This window comes from Rhinolophus hipposideros, assembly GCF_964194185.1.
Source record: "Rhinolophus hipposideros genome assembly, chromosome: 5".
NCBI lineage: Eukaryota > Metazoa > Chordata > Mammalia > Chiroptera > Rhinolophidae > Rhinolophus > Rhinolophus hipposideros.
The window spans coordinates 80,894,100-80,911,093 of record NC_138051.1 but is presented as its reverse complement, the minus strand read 5'-3'; the positions used below and the strand labels follow the sequence as shown (position 1 = coordinate 80,911,093).

The 16,994-nt window shown below is 41.5% G+C and overlaps 1 protein-coding gene across 1 annotated transcript in view; it reads left to right on the top strand.

Annotated features, from left to right (window-relative positions):
* Positions 1 to 3,186: 3,186 nt before the first annotated feature.
* The window catches only part of NOXRED1 (NADP dependent oxidoreductase domain containing 1), a 19,007-nt gene continuing 5,199 nt past the window's right edge, over positions 3,187 to 16,994 (top strand). Inside the window, exons 1-5 of the mRNA XM_081049798.1 lie at positions 3,187 to 3,356; positions 5,114 to 5,310; positions 7,989 to 8,169; positions 8,734 to 8,885; positions 9,671 to 9,893. Coding sequence (XP_080905924.1) covers positions 3,202 to 3,356; positions 5,114 to 5,310; positions 7,989 to 8,169; positions 8,734 to 8,885; positions 9,671 to 9,893 — 908 coding nt within the window. The 5' untranslated portion in view covers positions 3,187 to 3,201. The remainder of the gene's footprint in view (positions 3,357 to 5,113; positions 5,311 to 7,988; positions 8,170 to 8,733; positions 8,886 to 9,670; positions 9,894 to 16,994) is intronic.

The following is a 16,994-nucleotide window of genomic DNA, read 5'->3' as shown; positions in this document are numbered from 1 at the left end:
GTGTCTTGTCTTTCCCTCCTGGGTGTTGTGTTTAGAACAATGAGATAGGTGCTCCGTCCCTTGGGACCACTACAGACCTGCCTCGGTGACTGCATTTGCAGCCTGTCTCCACGTCAGGTTACGGAGTCATGGTGCCCAGAAAGAGCAGGGCTGTGTGGTTGACAGAGCACGCAGCTGGGAGACGAAAGACCTGGCTTCTTGTCCGAACTCTACCACTGACAAGCTGTGTGATGCTGGGTGAGGCCCTTTCTCTCTGGACTCATTATCGCAACCTGAGATAGGAGGGCCTGGTTCTCCCAGAGCTTGTAAAATTCTATGCTCCTGCGACTGCACAGTGGGTGGAGTGGTGGGAAGGAGGGAGGATGCTTGTACAGAGGTATGGAATGCTTTAAGCCATTCTGATTCTCAACTGGGGGCAGTTTTGCCCTCCCAGGAGACGTGTCGATGTCTGGAGACACTTTGTTGCCACACTGGGGCATGCTATTAGTAGCCAGAGGCTAGGGGTGCTGCTAACATCCTACAAGGGGTGCTGCTAACATCCTGCAGTGCACGGGACAGACGCCGCAGCAGAGTGAGCCTGCCCATGTGTCGGTAATGCCAACGCTGAGAAATCTGCTTTAGGAGGATCAGACCCCAACTTTGGCTTCTCCACTTTGCAATCGTCTGCAATTCCAGGTAACTTCATGTTTGGTTTCTTTCCTGATCATTGAAGAAACAGTTTAATTTGCTGGATTGTGCTAAAGTTACTGGCTCATCTTCAAACAAACAGTGGTCTTGATTGATGTATCAGGGTTCATTTAGAGAAGCAGGCCACTGGGAGTATGTAGTTTATCTGTGTCTGTCTGTCTGTCTATATGGGATTCATTACAGGGATTTGACTGCTCAAGTATGGCAGTTGGTTAAACAGTCTTTGGAAGATGGTTGTCTGCATGGCTGGTGGTAGAGCTGGCAACCCATGGGGCAGGCCGTGGGGAAGGGAAGATGGGTATAGAAGGAAGGGAGAGCAAGGACGAGCTGGAGCCCACGGGGATGTCCTGGAACTTGTGTCCATTCTCACTGCCTCCAAGCTTGATGAAGTGAGTCCTGCAAGAGAAGCTAGCTGGTGGCCTTTGTCACAGAGCTGAACACAGATCTGGCCCAGGAGTGAAAAGCTCCAGGAGGATCCAGGGGAAAGGAGAACAGTTGCAGGCACTGCACCTCACACCAACAGGGTTGCCAGCGGACAACCAAAGTGGCTTCCCCGACCTCACAAGCATAAACACTGGCTGCTTCGCTTTCAGGTGTTGCACAAAAGGGCACACCCTAACTGGAAATAGAGAGAAGGGAATTCTGGAAACTATAGGTCAGCCTAGCACACCTGACATGTTACGAAGCCACCATCACTGGATCCACAGTTTTTGAGAACGTGGAAGTGAAGGGTGGGCCTAGAATCCATGCGTGTACAGGTTACCCTGGAATATACCTGTCATGCTGAGCTGGGAGCCTTTGAGCTCCTCTTTCCTTCGGAGCAGGAAACGGCACTCTGCAACATCAGGATGAATCTCCCACTGTTTTGGTCTAAGAAAATGTTTCTTAGACTTGAGAACCTCTATGCTCTTAAAGCACTGGAGACTGCTTGTAAAGAGATAGAGGGATGTAACAGCCCTTCTACAGAAAGGATTAGAGAAGCCATTCACAAAAGGCCACCTACTATATGGTTCCATTCATGTGAAATATCCAGAAAAGGTAAATCCATAGAGACAAAAAGCAGATTGGTGGTTTCCAGGGGTGTCTTGGGGGTATAGGGGTGGGAGTAACTCCTTAATGGGTCCAGGGTTTCCATTGTTGGGGGAATGAAAATGCTTGGGAACTAAAGAGGAGTAGAGGGTGCACAGCGTTACGAATGTAGTGAATTTTTCACTTTCAAATGGCTTAATGTGAATTTCACCTCATTAAAAAAATGTTTAATTTAAATGTGGATTAGATACAAGTAGTTTTGAATTCTGATCTCAGTTTCACCATTGCTATAAAATAGATTGCAGTTTTGAATATCACTGATTTTTTTCCAGCTTTATTGAGGTATAATTGACAAAAATTGTATATATTTAAGGTGTACACATGATAATTTGATACACATTGTGAAATTATTAACAGTCAATTAACATCATTTCAGTTACCTGTATGTGTGTGTGTGTGTGTGTGTGTGTTGAAAACACTTAAGATCTACTCAGCAAATATTAAGTATACAATATAGTACTATTAACCATAGTTACCATGATCTACATTAGATCTCCAGAACTTACTCGTCTTATTCATTGATTTCTTGAACACAAAAAGAAGGGGTTTGAAAAATAACTCCTTGAGTAGGGCTAAGATCTATATGATATTCCAGTCTGCAAAAATGTAGAAGTCCAGAACTTTCTGTTGAGGAAAGGAGGCTCCCATACCGCCCTGGGGTAGCAATACTAAAAGTCGTGAACGGAATTCATGTCCTCATGTTGCAGGTGGGGAAAACCTCTAGCTGAGGCTGGTCCCTTTAAGACTCCAAGACTGAAGTGGTTTGGTAGCTAAGGCGTCATAATGACAATTTTCTAGAGTAATTCTTCCTGGAAATGTAGTTCTTGCTCTACAGGACCAGGTGTGATGAGGAGCAGCACCATCTTCTCAGTTGGATTGGTGAGAGATACATGTAGATGGAGTGATACTTCTCTGGGTTCATTTTCTAAAATATGGGTATCTCTGCTCTAGACAAGGGACCATGACCTTTACCTTGGGCTCTTTTCTACCTTTGGGGGACACAGAGTTTAATGAAGGAAGAATTTCTTTGAAATGTGGTCTAAGTGTTCAGTCCTATTTGTAAAACTTAGGAGGGAATGGAAGAGAGAAGGTCTTGGCCCAAAGCACATGGGAAACCCATTGCTAATGGAAACGCTTCTGCTGAAAGAAGTGCCCTCTAGCCTATATGGTGGAACATTACTCTGGATTTTTGTTCAGGTTTTTCATGAATCCAGTATTCTCGATTCATGGACAAGTAGTGCTTAGAAATCCTACAGGACTCACAGTGAAAAGAAGTGGACAAGAGCTGCAAGTCTGGAACCGTGGGTGCCCACCACCACGAGAGCCTGTGGCTTGGGCGCACACTTGAGCATAGAGTCCCTCTTCTTCTAGGACAGGGAACCAAATTGATTGCTATCTGTCGCTGCAGGAGGTGGTGACTTGGAAATGGCCATGCTAGAGGACCTTGAGTCCCTGCAGTTCGACTATGGGATGGAAGAGGAAGACCGCAGCTGGCTGTATTTACAGGGTCGTTTTCGGGGGCTTATGATCAAGGGCTGTGCACATGCAACCTTCTTCTGTAAGCTACTCCGTAATTTGAGGTAAGCTAGGTCTCCAGCGCCAGGCAGATGGAGACGAATCTCACTGGAGAATCGAATGACAAACTTCTTATATGGAGGGTAACTTTGGCAAGGGGTGTGTTTTACCACCCACAGTCAATTACTCCTGGTCTGAAAACACCAGGGAAATGCATACCAGGGTCCCTTGACAGTGGTTCTGTAATAAAGCATGAATTAGTGGTGATTTCCTTTCAGTGGGTAGACTGATTAAATGATCAATCCATCCATCCATCCATCCATCCATCCATCCATCCATCCATCCACTCATTGAGGTGACCAGCTTGTCTTCCATAGTTGCTAATAACTAGCTATTGTATGGCTATTGACTGAAAATGAGGTCAGTTCCTTCTTTCGGGGCTGAGCTAATGGTGGAATGCTCCCTCACAGGAAAGCCACCTGGGACCTTGGGGGACCCTATGTCCACATGACTTGCCTGAAACCAGGAATACTGATTTGCAGAGATGCTCTCAGTCCAGTCCTGGCTTCTAATATCTTTGTACAATGTGGCTTCAGACACTTAAATAGATTTGAGGCATATGAGAGCCAGGCACTTACCTAGGTCTAAGCTCCTGGATTCTGTTACTCTGGGTTACTCTTGGGGCATTTGTCCCCCTCTCAGTCTACCTCTCAGTTTACTTTTCTCTGAAATTACATTAACTCCTCAATGGTGGGACCAGGTCTGAATTGAGCATGTCATAGATACAGCATGTACCCAAGGAGGCAGGCGGCTCAAAGAGTTTGCTGATTGGCTGACTGATAAGGATGCACAAACTTATTGGCTGCATCCAAGATGAGTGAGTGGTGAGAAACCGATATATGAACCTTCCAGGAGGCATTTTACATTTGGAAGTTTCAGGCACTGAGAAAAAAACACTCTCAACCATGAGAGAAGCCTTAGATATGTAGAATGTGCCTTGTGATACTTTATATGGAAATTCCAGAGCTTTAGTTTTTAAAAATTCCAATTTTCACAAAAATGCAGAACAAATACAAGATTGTCGTATAACAGCATACAATGATGCCTTTTGCATTCAGAGGTCAGATTTTGTTCATCTTGGGCCAAGGGAACACATCCAGAACCAATAGTAAGTGAACCTCTGGAAAGAGAGGACTCAAACCCTTGATCCTCAATTTCTCAGGTCTGTTTTCCCTTATTGACCAATTACTTTCATAAATCATATGTTTGAAAAAAGCTAAGTTACCTGGTTTCCTGGACCTGCGCAGAACTGACAGTGAACTAGAAAGAGTAGGCAGGCATGTGGGGTATATGGTAGGAGAGGGGTGCGTTCATCCTGAGAGCAATGAAAACTTGCATCAGGAAGAGCGCACAGGAAGCAAGGAGCAGGCCCACAGTGTTCCAGGACGATATATGACAGCAGCTGCTCAGTGATGGTCCCAAATCAAAGAAATGGGTTCATATTCAGACCGTGTATTCAAGAAGGCAGGGAAATACACAACACATATAACAAAGAAAATGTTCATTTAAAAATGTTGTAAACAAGCTTTAGTCCTTTGAAGGGGTATGCTTTGCTTTCTGGAAAATTCACGCAGGAAGGACATTTCATTCCTTAGTGGTGCTGGATAAATGGCATATAATTGGAAGGCCTTCTCTCTGAAGTACTTACGGCGCCACCAGGCGGCCATATGAGGAAGTTCGAGCAGGAAACGTCAGAGGTTGGCAGCCAAGAGCTCCAGGGTGAGGGTGTATTGACACATGTGTCTGTGTGTTCATTCTCCAGACAGTCTTTACATGAGAAGCACATGTCCACAGATCTCGAGACTGGATCTCTTGATGATACTCCTAATGATGATGAGTTAAAAGTGGGCATCATTGGAGGCGGCCACCTTGGGAAGCAGCTGGCTCGTGTACTGCTTCAGCTTGTCCCCATCCCTGCTGAGAGGCTGCGGATCTCCACTCGGAGGCCAGAGACCCTGGGTGAGGCGCGGTCAGCGTTCTGCGGTAGGAAGGGGGCGTGGGTGTGCTCTTTAGTGTTGATGAGGCCATTTGGAGAGGGGAGTCCTTGCATGCAGCTGACTGCTCAGCTTCCTAGCCTCTAGAAAACCTAGAAAGGTGGGGGTTTTTTTGTTGTTGTTTGTTTTTTATTTAAAGATTTTATTGGGGAAGAGGAACAGGACTTTATTGGGGAACAGTGTGTACTTCCAGGACTTTTTGTTTCCAAGTCACGTTGTTGTCCTTTCAGTCTTAGTTGTGGAGGGTGCTGTTCAGCTTCAAGTTGTTGTCCTTTCAGTCTTGGTTGTGGAGGGCGCAGCTCAGCTCCAGGTCCAGTTGCCGTTGCTAGTTGCAGGGGGCACAGCCCACCATTCTTTGCAGGAGTCAAACCGGCAACCTTGTGGTTGAGAGGACGCCCTCCAACCAACTGAGCCATCCAGGAGGCAGCTCAGCTCAAGGTGCCCTGTTCAAGCTTAGTTGCAGGGGGCGGAGCTTACCATCCCTTGTGGGACTCGAGGAGTTGAACCAGCAACCTTGTGGTTGAGAGCCCACTGGCCCCTGTGGGAATCGAACCGGCAGCCTTTGGAGTTAGGAGCATGGAGCTCTAACTGCCTGAGCCAGCCCGCCTCTGGCCTTGTGTTTTAAAAAATAACATTTGCTGAATTTTTTTTAAAAAGTTTTGTAATGATTCCATTTACTAATCCATGGTGATAGAAATCAGAACCGGTGCTTCTTGGGAGGCTGAGAAGGGGCCTGAGGGAACTTTCTGGGGAGACGGAAATGTTCTATATCTTGAAAGACGTATGAGTTACATGGGTGTATATATTTGTCAAAAATGATCAAATTATATACTTCAGATCTACGTGTTGCCCTGTACGAGTATGTAAATTATGCTTCAATCATTTTTTAAATGCAAATTAATATATGCATATTATAGAAAATTTATAAAACTACTCTATAGGAAAGTAAATAATAATTACCGATAATCCCATTACCAGGGCTATCTTTTTTTACTTTTTTCTTTTCTCATTAGGTCAGATTATATCAGTAATTGGTACTATACAGTTGTTTGTATTCTGCTTTTTTCACTGAATGTATTATGAGAGTATTCTTATTTAACATTCTTCAAAATCATGATTTTTTTTTTCAATTTAAGTGTGTTTTTCCAGGATCCATCAGCTCCAAGTCAAGTAGTTGTTTCAGTCCTAGTTGTGGAGGGCGCATCTCAGCTCCAGGTCCAGTTGCCGTTGCTAATTGCAGGGGGCACAGCCCACCATCCCTTGCAGGAGTCGAACTGGCAACCTTATAGTTGAGAGGACGCCCTCCAGCCAACTGAGCCATCTGGCCACCCGGGAGCTGAGCGGCAGCTCATTGACTTCATTCTAGTTGCGGAGGGTGCAGCTCGCTGGCCCATGTGGGAATTGAACCTACAGCCCTGTTGCCCAGAGCTCGAGCTCTAACCAATTGAGCCACCCGTCCGCCCTCTGAGTATCTTTTTTTTAAATCACTATTTTACTATGCCTTCCTTTAAAATTTTTCGTTTTCAATACATCTTTCACAGACCACTGGAATAGTTGGACATTTTTTATAGGTTTATTACTATTTTGGGTTTTTTTGAGTTCTTTTTATCTAATTTTTCTGTTGAAGTTCTGGTATTTTTCTCATTGATTTGCAAATGTTCTTTCTATATTAAGGACACCTTAAAAAAAATCTTACCGAATTTTAAAAATCTCATCAATAGGACTGGTATATGTGATATTTCAAAAAGTATATATATTCTTTGGGAAGCAATATGTTTATTAATAATAAAGTTACAGTTTTTTACTGCATGTTGTGTAAGGAAGCAAGAATTCAAAATACACAGCATCAGCGTCGATGTACTTTTGAGAACCACATATGAAAAAGAAATTGATGCTCATGTTTTCCAAATTTCCTACCTGAAAGAACCTGAGTACCCAGATAATCTCAGCATCAAATTTATCATGTACTCTAGGTGGTTTAGATAAGAAATGACCTCTCCAATATCTAATATTCTCTTTTTCAATAACATTTAAAACACAGTACCATCTATGACTTTACATTTTTACTGTTGACAATATAACAGCCTCTACTCTATGCTCTTTTCCTCTCTTAGTTTGTCCTACCAACTCAAACCAGTTAGCTATGTCACTTTGGCCCAGTCACATAACTTCTGGAAGCCTCCATTTCATCCATAATGTAGGAATTATACTAGCCTCTGCCTCAGGAGGTCCTTATGAGGATTCCCTTAGATAGTACATACCAAGTACTTTGTACATTTTCTAGCACGCAATAAACTGTAAATAAACAGTTTATTTCTAGCACGCAATAAACAGTAAACTGAAAGGCTTCTTTCAGATTATTTCCTTCCTAAAAACAAATCTGAAAAATTCCAGCATTTGGTCTAAAAGTAAGACAAGGAAGAACTATTTTATAATCTCAAGCACTGCTGTGGAGACACCAGCTGCTGTAGCACTGGGATTAGGACCCTACTGAGTAGCTTCTGGACAGCATGAGGAAATCTCTTCTGATTTTTGTGGCAACAAGACTTGAGATAAAATTATTGTCATCCTCGCCCCACAGTTGATGTTCTGGTCAAACTCCTTTTGTGCTGTGATCCTTCTGTCTTCCTTTATCCCTCTCAGACGAGTTGCAGAAACTAGGAATCCAGTGCTTTTACCATAACTCTCGCCTGGTGGGCTGGGCTAACGTGATATTCCTCTGCTGCCTGTCATCTCAGCTGCCTCATATCTGCTCCGAAATTCAAACCAGCCTTGGAAAAGCCTGCATTGTGTACAGCTTTGTAGCTGCCGTCCCAATACCCAGGTATCTTGTTAGGGTGAGCAGAAGTCTCGTCTCCACAGCTCTGGCTTCTGCCCGCCTCCCCTCCCAGCGGCTACCTCTGGGAGCTGGTCTTCCCAGTGGTGAGGTGAAAGCAGCTTCCTCGGCAGAAGGACCCAGTGGCCCTTCTCATGTCTCTGCAAACTGCACTTGTGGGTGGGAATTGGACTTCGACGTGCAAATGTGTAGAACTGCAGTAGAACCTTCCACTACTTGAAGATGACTAGTGTTGCCAAATGCATCAGGAGGAACAGAAACCACCAGTCAACGGCATGAAGTGATTGAGAGCGTGTCATATATTGTGTTTGTACCCTCGTGTCTAGCCCAGTGCCTGGCAAGTGATAACATCAGTGTTTGTTAGGAAGATGGCCAAACCATCTGACTGATACGTAGTACCCTCAGCACTGACCCACTCCCACGGTGCCTGAGCAGGGAAGGTGGGGGTGGGGGTGGGGGTTCTGTTACTGGGGTTGGGGGTGAACTCAATGGATCATGGGGTTTATTCCAGTCCTGGCCCTGCACTCCCTGTCTTTGTGGCTTTACTTTCAGGTTGAATCTCCTACTGAAACACACCAATATCTTGCGGCCTCAGTATCAGTGTTTTGAAGGTTTTGCCAACATCTGGGGAGCCAACAAGGAAATTATAGCTGCTCTCCAAGATCCCGTGATTCTTCAGGCTACCTGCCCCTTCAATCCTGCTGGTAATGGCTCACCCTATTTTTGGCACTCTTTTGAAAATGACCTGCCTCTGGGCCTGGTGCTGTCTTATTAAATTGTGTGTGTGTGTGTGTGTGTTGCATGTGTGGGGGGGGAGTACAAGCTAGACACAGTCTCAGCTATTTGGGACGTTTTCTTTATATTTGTTTCAGGTGTACAACATAGTGGTTAGACGCTTAGTTCACTTATGAAATGATCACCCTGATAAGTGTAGTACTCAGCTGACACCATACGTAGTTATTACAATACCACTGATCATATTCCCTGTGCTGTGCTTTCTCAGCTATTTAGGTTTTGTATGGAAACAGCTTTGGTGGCAAAAAGTAGTCTTTATTTATTAGGGAAAGCCGAGAAGTCTGAACACTCAGACCCTTAAAGGTTGAACTGAAAAGGACCAGAGGGGAGTGCCTAGGTATTTAAACAGGAAATGGCAGTGTCTGGGACCACATGGTTTTTCCCTGCTCTGTCTTGCAGTTTTCCCTAGTCCCGTCTCCTCATTGGCAAGGACCGTTCTAGAGATTCCTAGGGATGCTTTGGCTGTTAGTCATACCTGTCTTCCCGTGGCAGGGTCACCGCGATGTGTTATCAGTTATCAGGGGCACAAACAGGGTTCTTGGTCTAGGAAGGAGGAGTGTTTGCTTACCTTGAGGTTCATAGGACCAACCTGTCTTGGAAAAAGGTGGCTGTTCACTGTCTGGGGTTTGTCCTAGGTTCCCTGCAAACCTTTCTGGGGGTGCTAACTGGTATTTCCCTTGCCACTGACGTGTAGGCGGAATAATCCTCAATATCAAGTGGTTGGAGGGACTGTTCTATGCAGCCCTGAACGTGTGCACGGCAGAGGCCACGCCCCACTTGCCGGTGCTGCAGCTTATGAACGAACTCTTCCTCTCCGTGCACGACGAGGACTGTGGAGAAGACCGGGCATCCTGCCCGCAGTTTCAGTTACAAGATTTTGTCAGCAAAGTCTATGCCAAGAACCTGCCTCGGGCACGGTAAGGTAGATGGCCCGCCAGTCTCCTTTCTCCCACACTGCTGACCTAGCTTATGCTTTCTGTTTCCCTTTCATGTGATCTTTAAAAATTTGTAAAAATACATTCTTGTAAGAAATCCAGCTAATGGAAAAGGGAAAGCCCTCTTTTGCTCCCCAAGTACCATTTCAGGGACTTTAGTGGTTTTTGTATTTTTGTCTTCTTATCTATGCATTTACAAACATATATTTATACTGTCACTATATTATACTGTGTATGCATATCTATATCTATATACACATTTTAGAAGCATGGGGACTATATATACTGCATTTTCACTTACTGTGTCACTTACTATCTATTTATGTCTGAGCAACTGCACAGGCTTCCATTGGATACGTTGAATTTATTCATCCTATTTCCTTTTGATGGTGATATAGTTCCCCCCGGCCCCAAATTTTACATAAAGGGCAGCATCGAACATCCTTGTACTTACTTTGCATACTTGTATCAGGATTTCTGTTGGATGAATAGCTAGAATATTGCTGGGTTAGACGTTATATATATTTTGTTTGATAGGTATTCCCGAATTGCTTATTGAAAACGTGGTGCTTATTTTAATTTCCAACAGTAGTGTATGAAAGTGCCATTGCCTTATAGCTTCATAACTATAAAACCAATCTTTTTAATCTTCGATAATCTAATAGGGAACAATTGCTGCCCTTGTTACCAGTGCCTTTCCTTGTCACTAAATTCACTGGACACTTTTAAATCCTCTTTTTTTGTTGTTTGCCTTGACTATTGAACCTGCCATCCTTTTTGAAGCAGTCTGTTAGCTTGGCTTTCATCATACCCTCACATTTTCCTCATTTTCTTCCTGTGTCTCCAGCCCATTTGCCAGCTCCTCTTCTGCCCCTTCCTTAAATCTGGGAGTTTTCAGGGCTCTGTCCGAGGCCTTCTTTCCTTTTCATTGTACACGTTGCTCCTCGACGATCTTTTCCACTCTGGGGATTTAGGGTGCTCTCTTTACACTGACAGCACTGACTCTTTATCTGTAGCCTATTTGTCCATTATGCATTCCTGCTCACCATCTCCATTCAAACTCATGTCCAAAAGCATACCTGCTCTCATACTTGCTCGGTGTTTATCTTCTCACAAGCTCCTCCACCAGCTGTTCCAGCCAGAACCCTGGAAGTAATCCTTGATTCTCCCCTCTCTCTTTTGTAGTCTAATTACCAATGGCCTGTGATGCACTTTCAGTTTGGGGATTTCCCTTCCGCATTATCCTGGGATCCTCTTCACCTCTATCTTCTGTCGGATCTTTTTCTAGATGACCTCTTCCTCTGTTTTTTTTCCCCGCATTGTGCTGGATCAGGTCCTCCTCCAGTAACTTCCTTAGAAAAGGATGTATAGAAAGTAAGTATTAAGGACTATGTCTGAACATGGTTTTATTCTAACCTCATATTTTCTTGAGAACATAGCCAGGCATAGAATTCTAGGCTAGAAATCATTTTCCCTCAGAATTTTGAAAGCATTGTTCCCGTCTTTCAGCCTTTAGAGTTACTGTTAGGAGGTACAGTGCCGTTCTAATTCTTGAATTCATCCTTTATCTGACACCCGTTTCTTTTTCCTCTGGAAGCTTCGTATAAGATCCTTTGCCTTGAGTATCCGGAAATTTTGTGATGTGTCATGATATGGGTCTATTTTAATTCACTGTGTTGGGCACTTGGTAGCCCTTTCCTTTTTGTTTCTTAAAAAGATATTGTAAAATGTAACACCTACACAGAAAAGTACACATTCCATAAATTCATACATATACAGTTTAATGAATTATGGTCAATGAAATACCCAAGAAACTGCCACCCATAAGAGAAACAGAACATTCAGTGATCTTTTTCAGTCTGGATGTCAAGTTCTCCAATTGTGTCTTTGCTAATTTCCTCCCTTCTGCACTCTTTTCTCTATTCTCTCTTTCTGAGTGTCTTATTAGTCAAATATTGGACCTCCGGGGCTAACCGTTTGATTTTATTTCTCTCTCTCTTTTTAGTATCTTTGTCTTTTTGCTCTGCTTTCTGAGAGATTTCCTCAACTATCGTGTTTTTGCTATCATATTTTAAGCATACTATCGTTTTTGCTATATTTTGATTTTCAAAGATGTTTCTTAGTCTCAAAATATTCCTTTTTATGTAGCATCCTCTTGTCATTTCACTATGCACTATCCTCTCATATCTCTTTGAGAATGTAAATGACAGAGATTGTTTTTTTGAGGAGTCTGTTTCCAAGTTGTTTTCTGATCATTAGTTTAGGTCTCTATCATTCATTTTAGGAGGCTTTTGTCAAGCAAATGGAGAACCTTGACTGCTCATATTTAGGATCCTTGTTACCAAAAAGCTGCTTGGAAATTCTGTTTACTCCTGTGGTCTTCACTACAGAGTGATTTGGTCAGCTCTTTCCTTGGGAAACCCTGAATATTGGTATCTTTAAGTCTTTGGGACCTGACTTGGGGAAAGAAAGCTGTGTGTGTGTGCAGGGAGAGAGGGTGGTTTTATCATTCAGTTTATATTTATTTCATCCCTTTACAGCATATCCCAGCCCTCAACCTTGCCTGTTGTCCCCCTTTCTGGAGACCCTCTGCTTAATCTTCTCCTGAGAATAAACCTTCTGTTGGGAAGGTGGAGGGACCGTCTCCTGATTGGACAGCGTACTGGGAGGATCTCTCTCCTTTTTAAGATTTTTAACCTATCATCCTCTTATTAGCCCCATCTTACCCCCACTTCCGGATATACTTGGCCCCACTACTTCCTGAGTCTTTTGTGTGTTCTATGATGTAAACGGACTGTGCCTTGGCTCAGTGTTATTACTTGTCAGTATTATTTGTTATTACTTGTTATTCTTTACAGCTCCCAAACTGTTGCTCTTCTGTTTTTTCTCATTCTCATTTTATTTTTGTTGCCTATTTTTCATTTGCATTGTTTACATTTATCTATTGTTTTGTAGAAAGTTTTCGGTAGGAATGTTTTTTGTGTATTGGAAATATTTTTCATATTATTTCTCTTTCCTTTTGATATTTTTCAGAGGATTCTAATTTGTGTAGTCAAATTTGTCAAATCACTTTTTTTTATTAGTTTCAGGTACACAAGACAAAGTAATACTTAGACGTTTATCATTTATATCCCTCACACTGTGTGACCCCCCTCCCCCATCCACTATCCCTCTGACATCGCACAGAGCCATTACATTTCCACTGTCTCTATTCCTAATACTGTACTCCGCTTCTTGTAAGTATATACATAAATATATATACCTATACATATATATATATATGTAAAATTATAGTTGGCATTCATGATCGTTCAGCTTCAGGTGTACAGTGCAGTGATCAGGCATCTACCTCATCCCTGGGGTGGTCTCCCAAACAGGACACGTGTCCATCGGATACCCTACAACATTTTTACAGCATTATTGATTACGTTCCCCAAATTAATTTTCAAACCCCATGGCCATCTTGTGGTTACCGACTGTTTTCTAATTCCCTCACCTTCCCCCTTATCCTCACCCCCCGCCCATCTAGCAACCCTCAGTTTTTCCTCTTTGTCTCCAAAACTGTTTCTGATTAGTTCATTCACTTATTCTTTTCTTTAGATTCCGCATATAAGTGAGATCATATGGTATTTGTCTTTCTCTGCCTGACTTATTCACTTAACATAATGTTCTCTAGGTCCATCCATGTTGTTGCAAATGGTAAGATTTCTTTCTTCTTTATGGCTGTGTAATACTCCATTATATAAATATACCACAGTTTCTTAATCCATTCATCTACCGATGGGCATTTCAGTTGTTTCCATGTCTTGGCTACTGTGTATAGTGCTGCAATAAACATAGGAGTGCATAAAGATTTTTGAATTGGAGTTTTGGATTTCTCTGGATAGATACCCAGGAGTGGAATTGCTGGATCATAAGGTAGTTCCATTTTCAGATATTTGAGATACCTCCATACTGTTTTCCATAGTGGCCGCACCAATCTACAACCCCACCACCAGTGTACAAGCGTTCCCTTTTCTCCACATCTGCGCCAGCACTTGTTATTTGTTGATTTATTGATGATAGTCATTTTGAATGGGGTCAGGTGGTATCTCATTGTGGTTTTTATTTGCATTTCTCTAATGGTTAGTGAGGTTGAGCATTTCTACAAATGTCTGTTTGCCATCTGTATGTCCTTTTTAGAAAAATGTCTCTTCATGTCCTCTGCCCATTTTTTAATTGGGTTGTTTGTTTTTTTGGAGTTGAGTTGAATGAGTTTTTTATAAATTTTTGATATTAACCCCTTATCAGATATATCATTGGCAAATATCTTTTCCCATTCAGTAGGATCCCTTTTTGCTTTATTGATGGTTTCCTTTGCTGTGAAAAAACTTTTTAGTTTGATGTAATCCCACATGTTTATTTTTTCTCTTACTTCACGCGAGGGGATATATCAGTAAAAATCTTACTCCGGGTAACATCTGTGAAGTTTCTTCCTATATTTTCTTCTAGGAATTTTATGGTTTCAGATCTTACATTTAAGTCTTTAAGCCATTTTGAATCTATTTTTGTATATGGTGTAAGGAGGTGGTCCAGCTTCATTTTTTTGTATGTGTCTGTCCAGGTTTCCCAGCACCATTTATTGAATAGACTGTCTTTACCCCACCGTACATTCTTGCTTCCATTGTTGTAGATTAAATGGTCATATAGGCATGGATTTATTTCTGGACTCTCTATTCTGTTCCATTGATCTATGTGTCTGTTTTTATACCAGTACCATGCTGTTTTGATTACGGTAGCCTTGTAGTATAATTTGATGTCAGGTATTGTTATACCTCCGACTTTGTTCTTATTTCTCAAGATTGCTGAGGGTATCCGGGGTCTTTTATGGTCCCATATAAATTTTAGGATTACATATTCTATTTTTGTTAAAAACGTCGTTGGTACTTTGATAGAAATTGCGTTGAATATGTATATTGCCTTAGGCAATATGGACATTTTAACTATATTAATTCTTTCTATCCATGAACATGGTATGTGTTTCCATTTATTTGTGTCTTCTTTCATTTTTTTCTTCAGTGTCTTATAATTTTCTGAGTACAGATCTTTTACTTCTTTGGTTAAATTTATTCCCAGGTATTTTATAGTCTTTGGAGCAATTGTAAATGGGATTGTTTTTTAATTCCTCCTTCTTATGTTTTATTATTGGTATATACAAATGCAACTGATTTCTGAATATTAATTTTGTATCCTGCTACTTTACTAAATTCATCTATTAGCTCTAATAGTTTCTTGGTGGAGCCTTTAAGGTTCTCTATATATAGTATCATGTCATCTGCATATAATGACAATTTTACTTCCTCCTTACCGATTTGGATGCCTTTTATTTCTTTTTTTTTTTTTTGTCTGATTGCTGTGGCTAGAACTTTCAGCACTATGTTGAATAGAAGTGGAGAAAGTGGGAAACCTTGCCTTGTTCCTGATCTTAAGGGGAATAGTTTTAGCTTTTCCCCATTGAGTATGACGTTAGCTGTGGGTTTATCATATATGGCCTTTATTATGTTGAGATATGATCCCTCTATTCCCACTTTCTTAAGGGTTTTTATCATAAATGGCTGGTGGATTTTATCAAATGCTTTTTCTGCATCTATTGATATGATCATGTGATTTTTATTTTTCATTTTGTTAATGTGGTGTATCACATTAATTGATTTGCGGATGTTGAACCACCCTTGCATAACAGGAATGAATCCCACTTGATCATGGTGTATGATCTTTTTAATGTATTGCTGAGTTCTGTTCGCTAATATTTTGTTGAGGATTTTTGCATCTATATTCATTAGAGATATCGGCCTGTACTTTTCTTTTTTTGTGGTGTCTTTGTCTGATTTTGGGATCAGGTTGACACTGGCTTCATAAAAAGTGTTTGGGAGTCTTCCCTCCTTCTGGATTTTTTGGAAGAGCTTGAGGAGAATAGGTGATAATTCTTTTTTGAATGTTTTGTAAAATTCACCTGTAAAGCCATCTGATCTAGGGCTTTTGTTTGTTGGGAGATTGTTGATTACTGATTCAATTTCTCTGATAGTAATCAGTCTATTCAGATTTTCTGTTTCATCTTGAGTTAGCCTTGGAAGGTTGTACGCCTCTAGAAAATTGTCCATTTTTTCCAGATTGTCAAATTTGTTGGCATATAGTTGCTCATAGTAATTTCTTAAATTTTTTTGTATTTCTGTGGTGTCTGTTGTCACTTCTCTTTCATTTCTGAATTTATTAATTTGGGTCCTCTCTCTCTTTTTTTTAATGAGCCTGGCTAAAGGTTTGTCAATTTTGTTTATCTTTTCTAAAAAACAACTCTTGGATTCATTGATCTTTTGTATTGTTTTTCTGGTTTCTATTTCATTTATTTCCCCTCTGATCTTTATTATCTCCTTCCTTGTACTCCCTTTGGGCTTATTTTGCTGTTCTTTTTCCAGATCCCTTAAGTGTGAAGATAAACTGTTGATTAGTGATGTTTCTTGTTTCTTTAGGTAGGCCTGCAATGCTATGAATTTCCCTCTTAGGACTGCTATCGCAGCATCCCATAGATTTTGAATCGTTGTGTTTTCATTTTCGTTTGTCTCGAGATATCTTTTGATTTCTTCCGTGATCTCCTGGTTGACCCATTCATTATTTAGTAACGTATTATTCAGCCTCCATGAATTGGTGTGTCTTCCAGTCTTTTTCCTGTAGTTCATTTCTAATTTCATATCACTGTGGTCAGAGAAGACAATTGATATGATTTCAGTTTTCTTAAATTTATCAAGACTTGTTTTGTGGCCGAACATATGGTCTATTTTACAAAAGGTTCCATGTGCTTTTGAGAAGAATGTGTATTCTGCAGCTTTGGGGTGAAATGCTCTGAAAATATTGATTGAATCCAAGTGGTCCAATGTGTCATTTAAGGCTGTTGTTTCCATATTGATTTTCTGTCTGGAAGACCTGTCCCTTGTTGTCAGAGGTGTGTTAAAGTTCCCTACTATGATAGTGTTACTGTTGATCTCTGTCTTTATGTCAGTCAATATCTGTTTTATATATTTAGGTGCTTCTATGTTGGGTGCATGGATG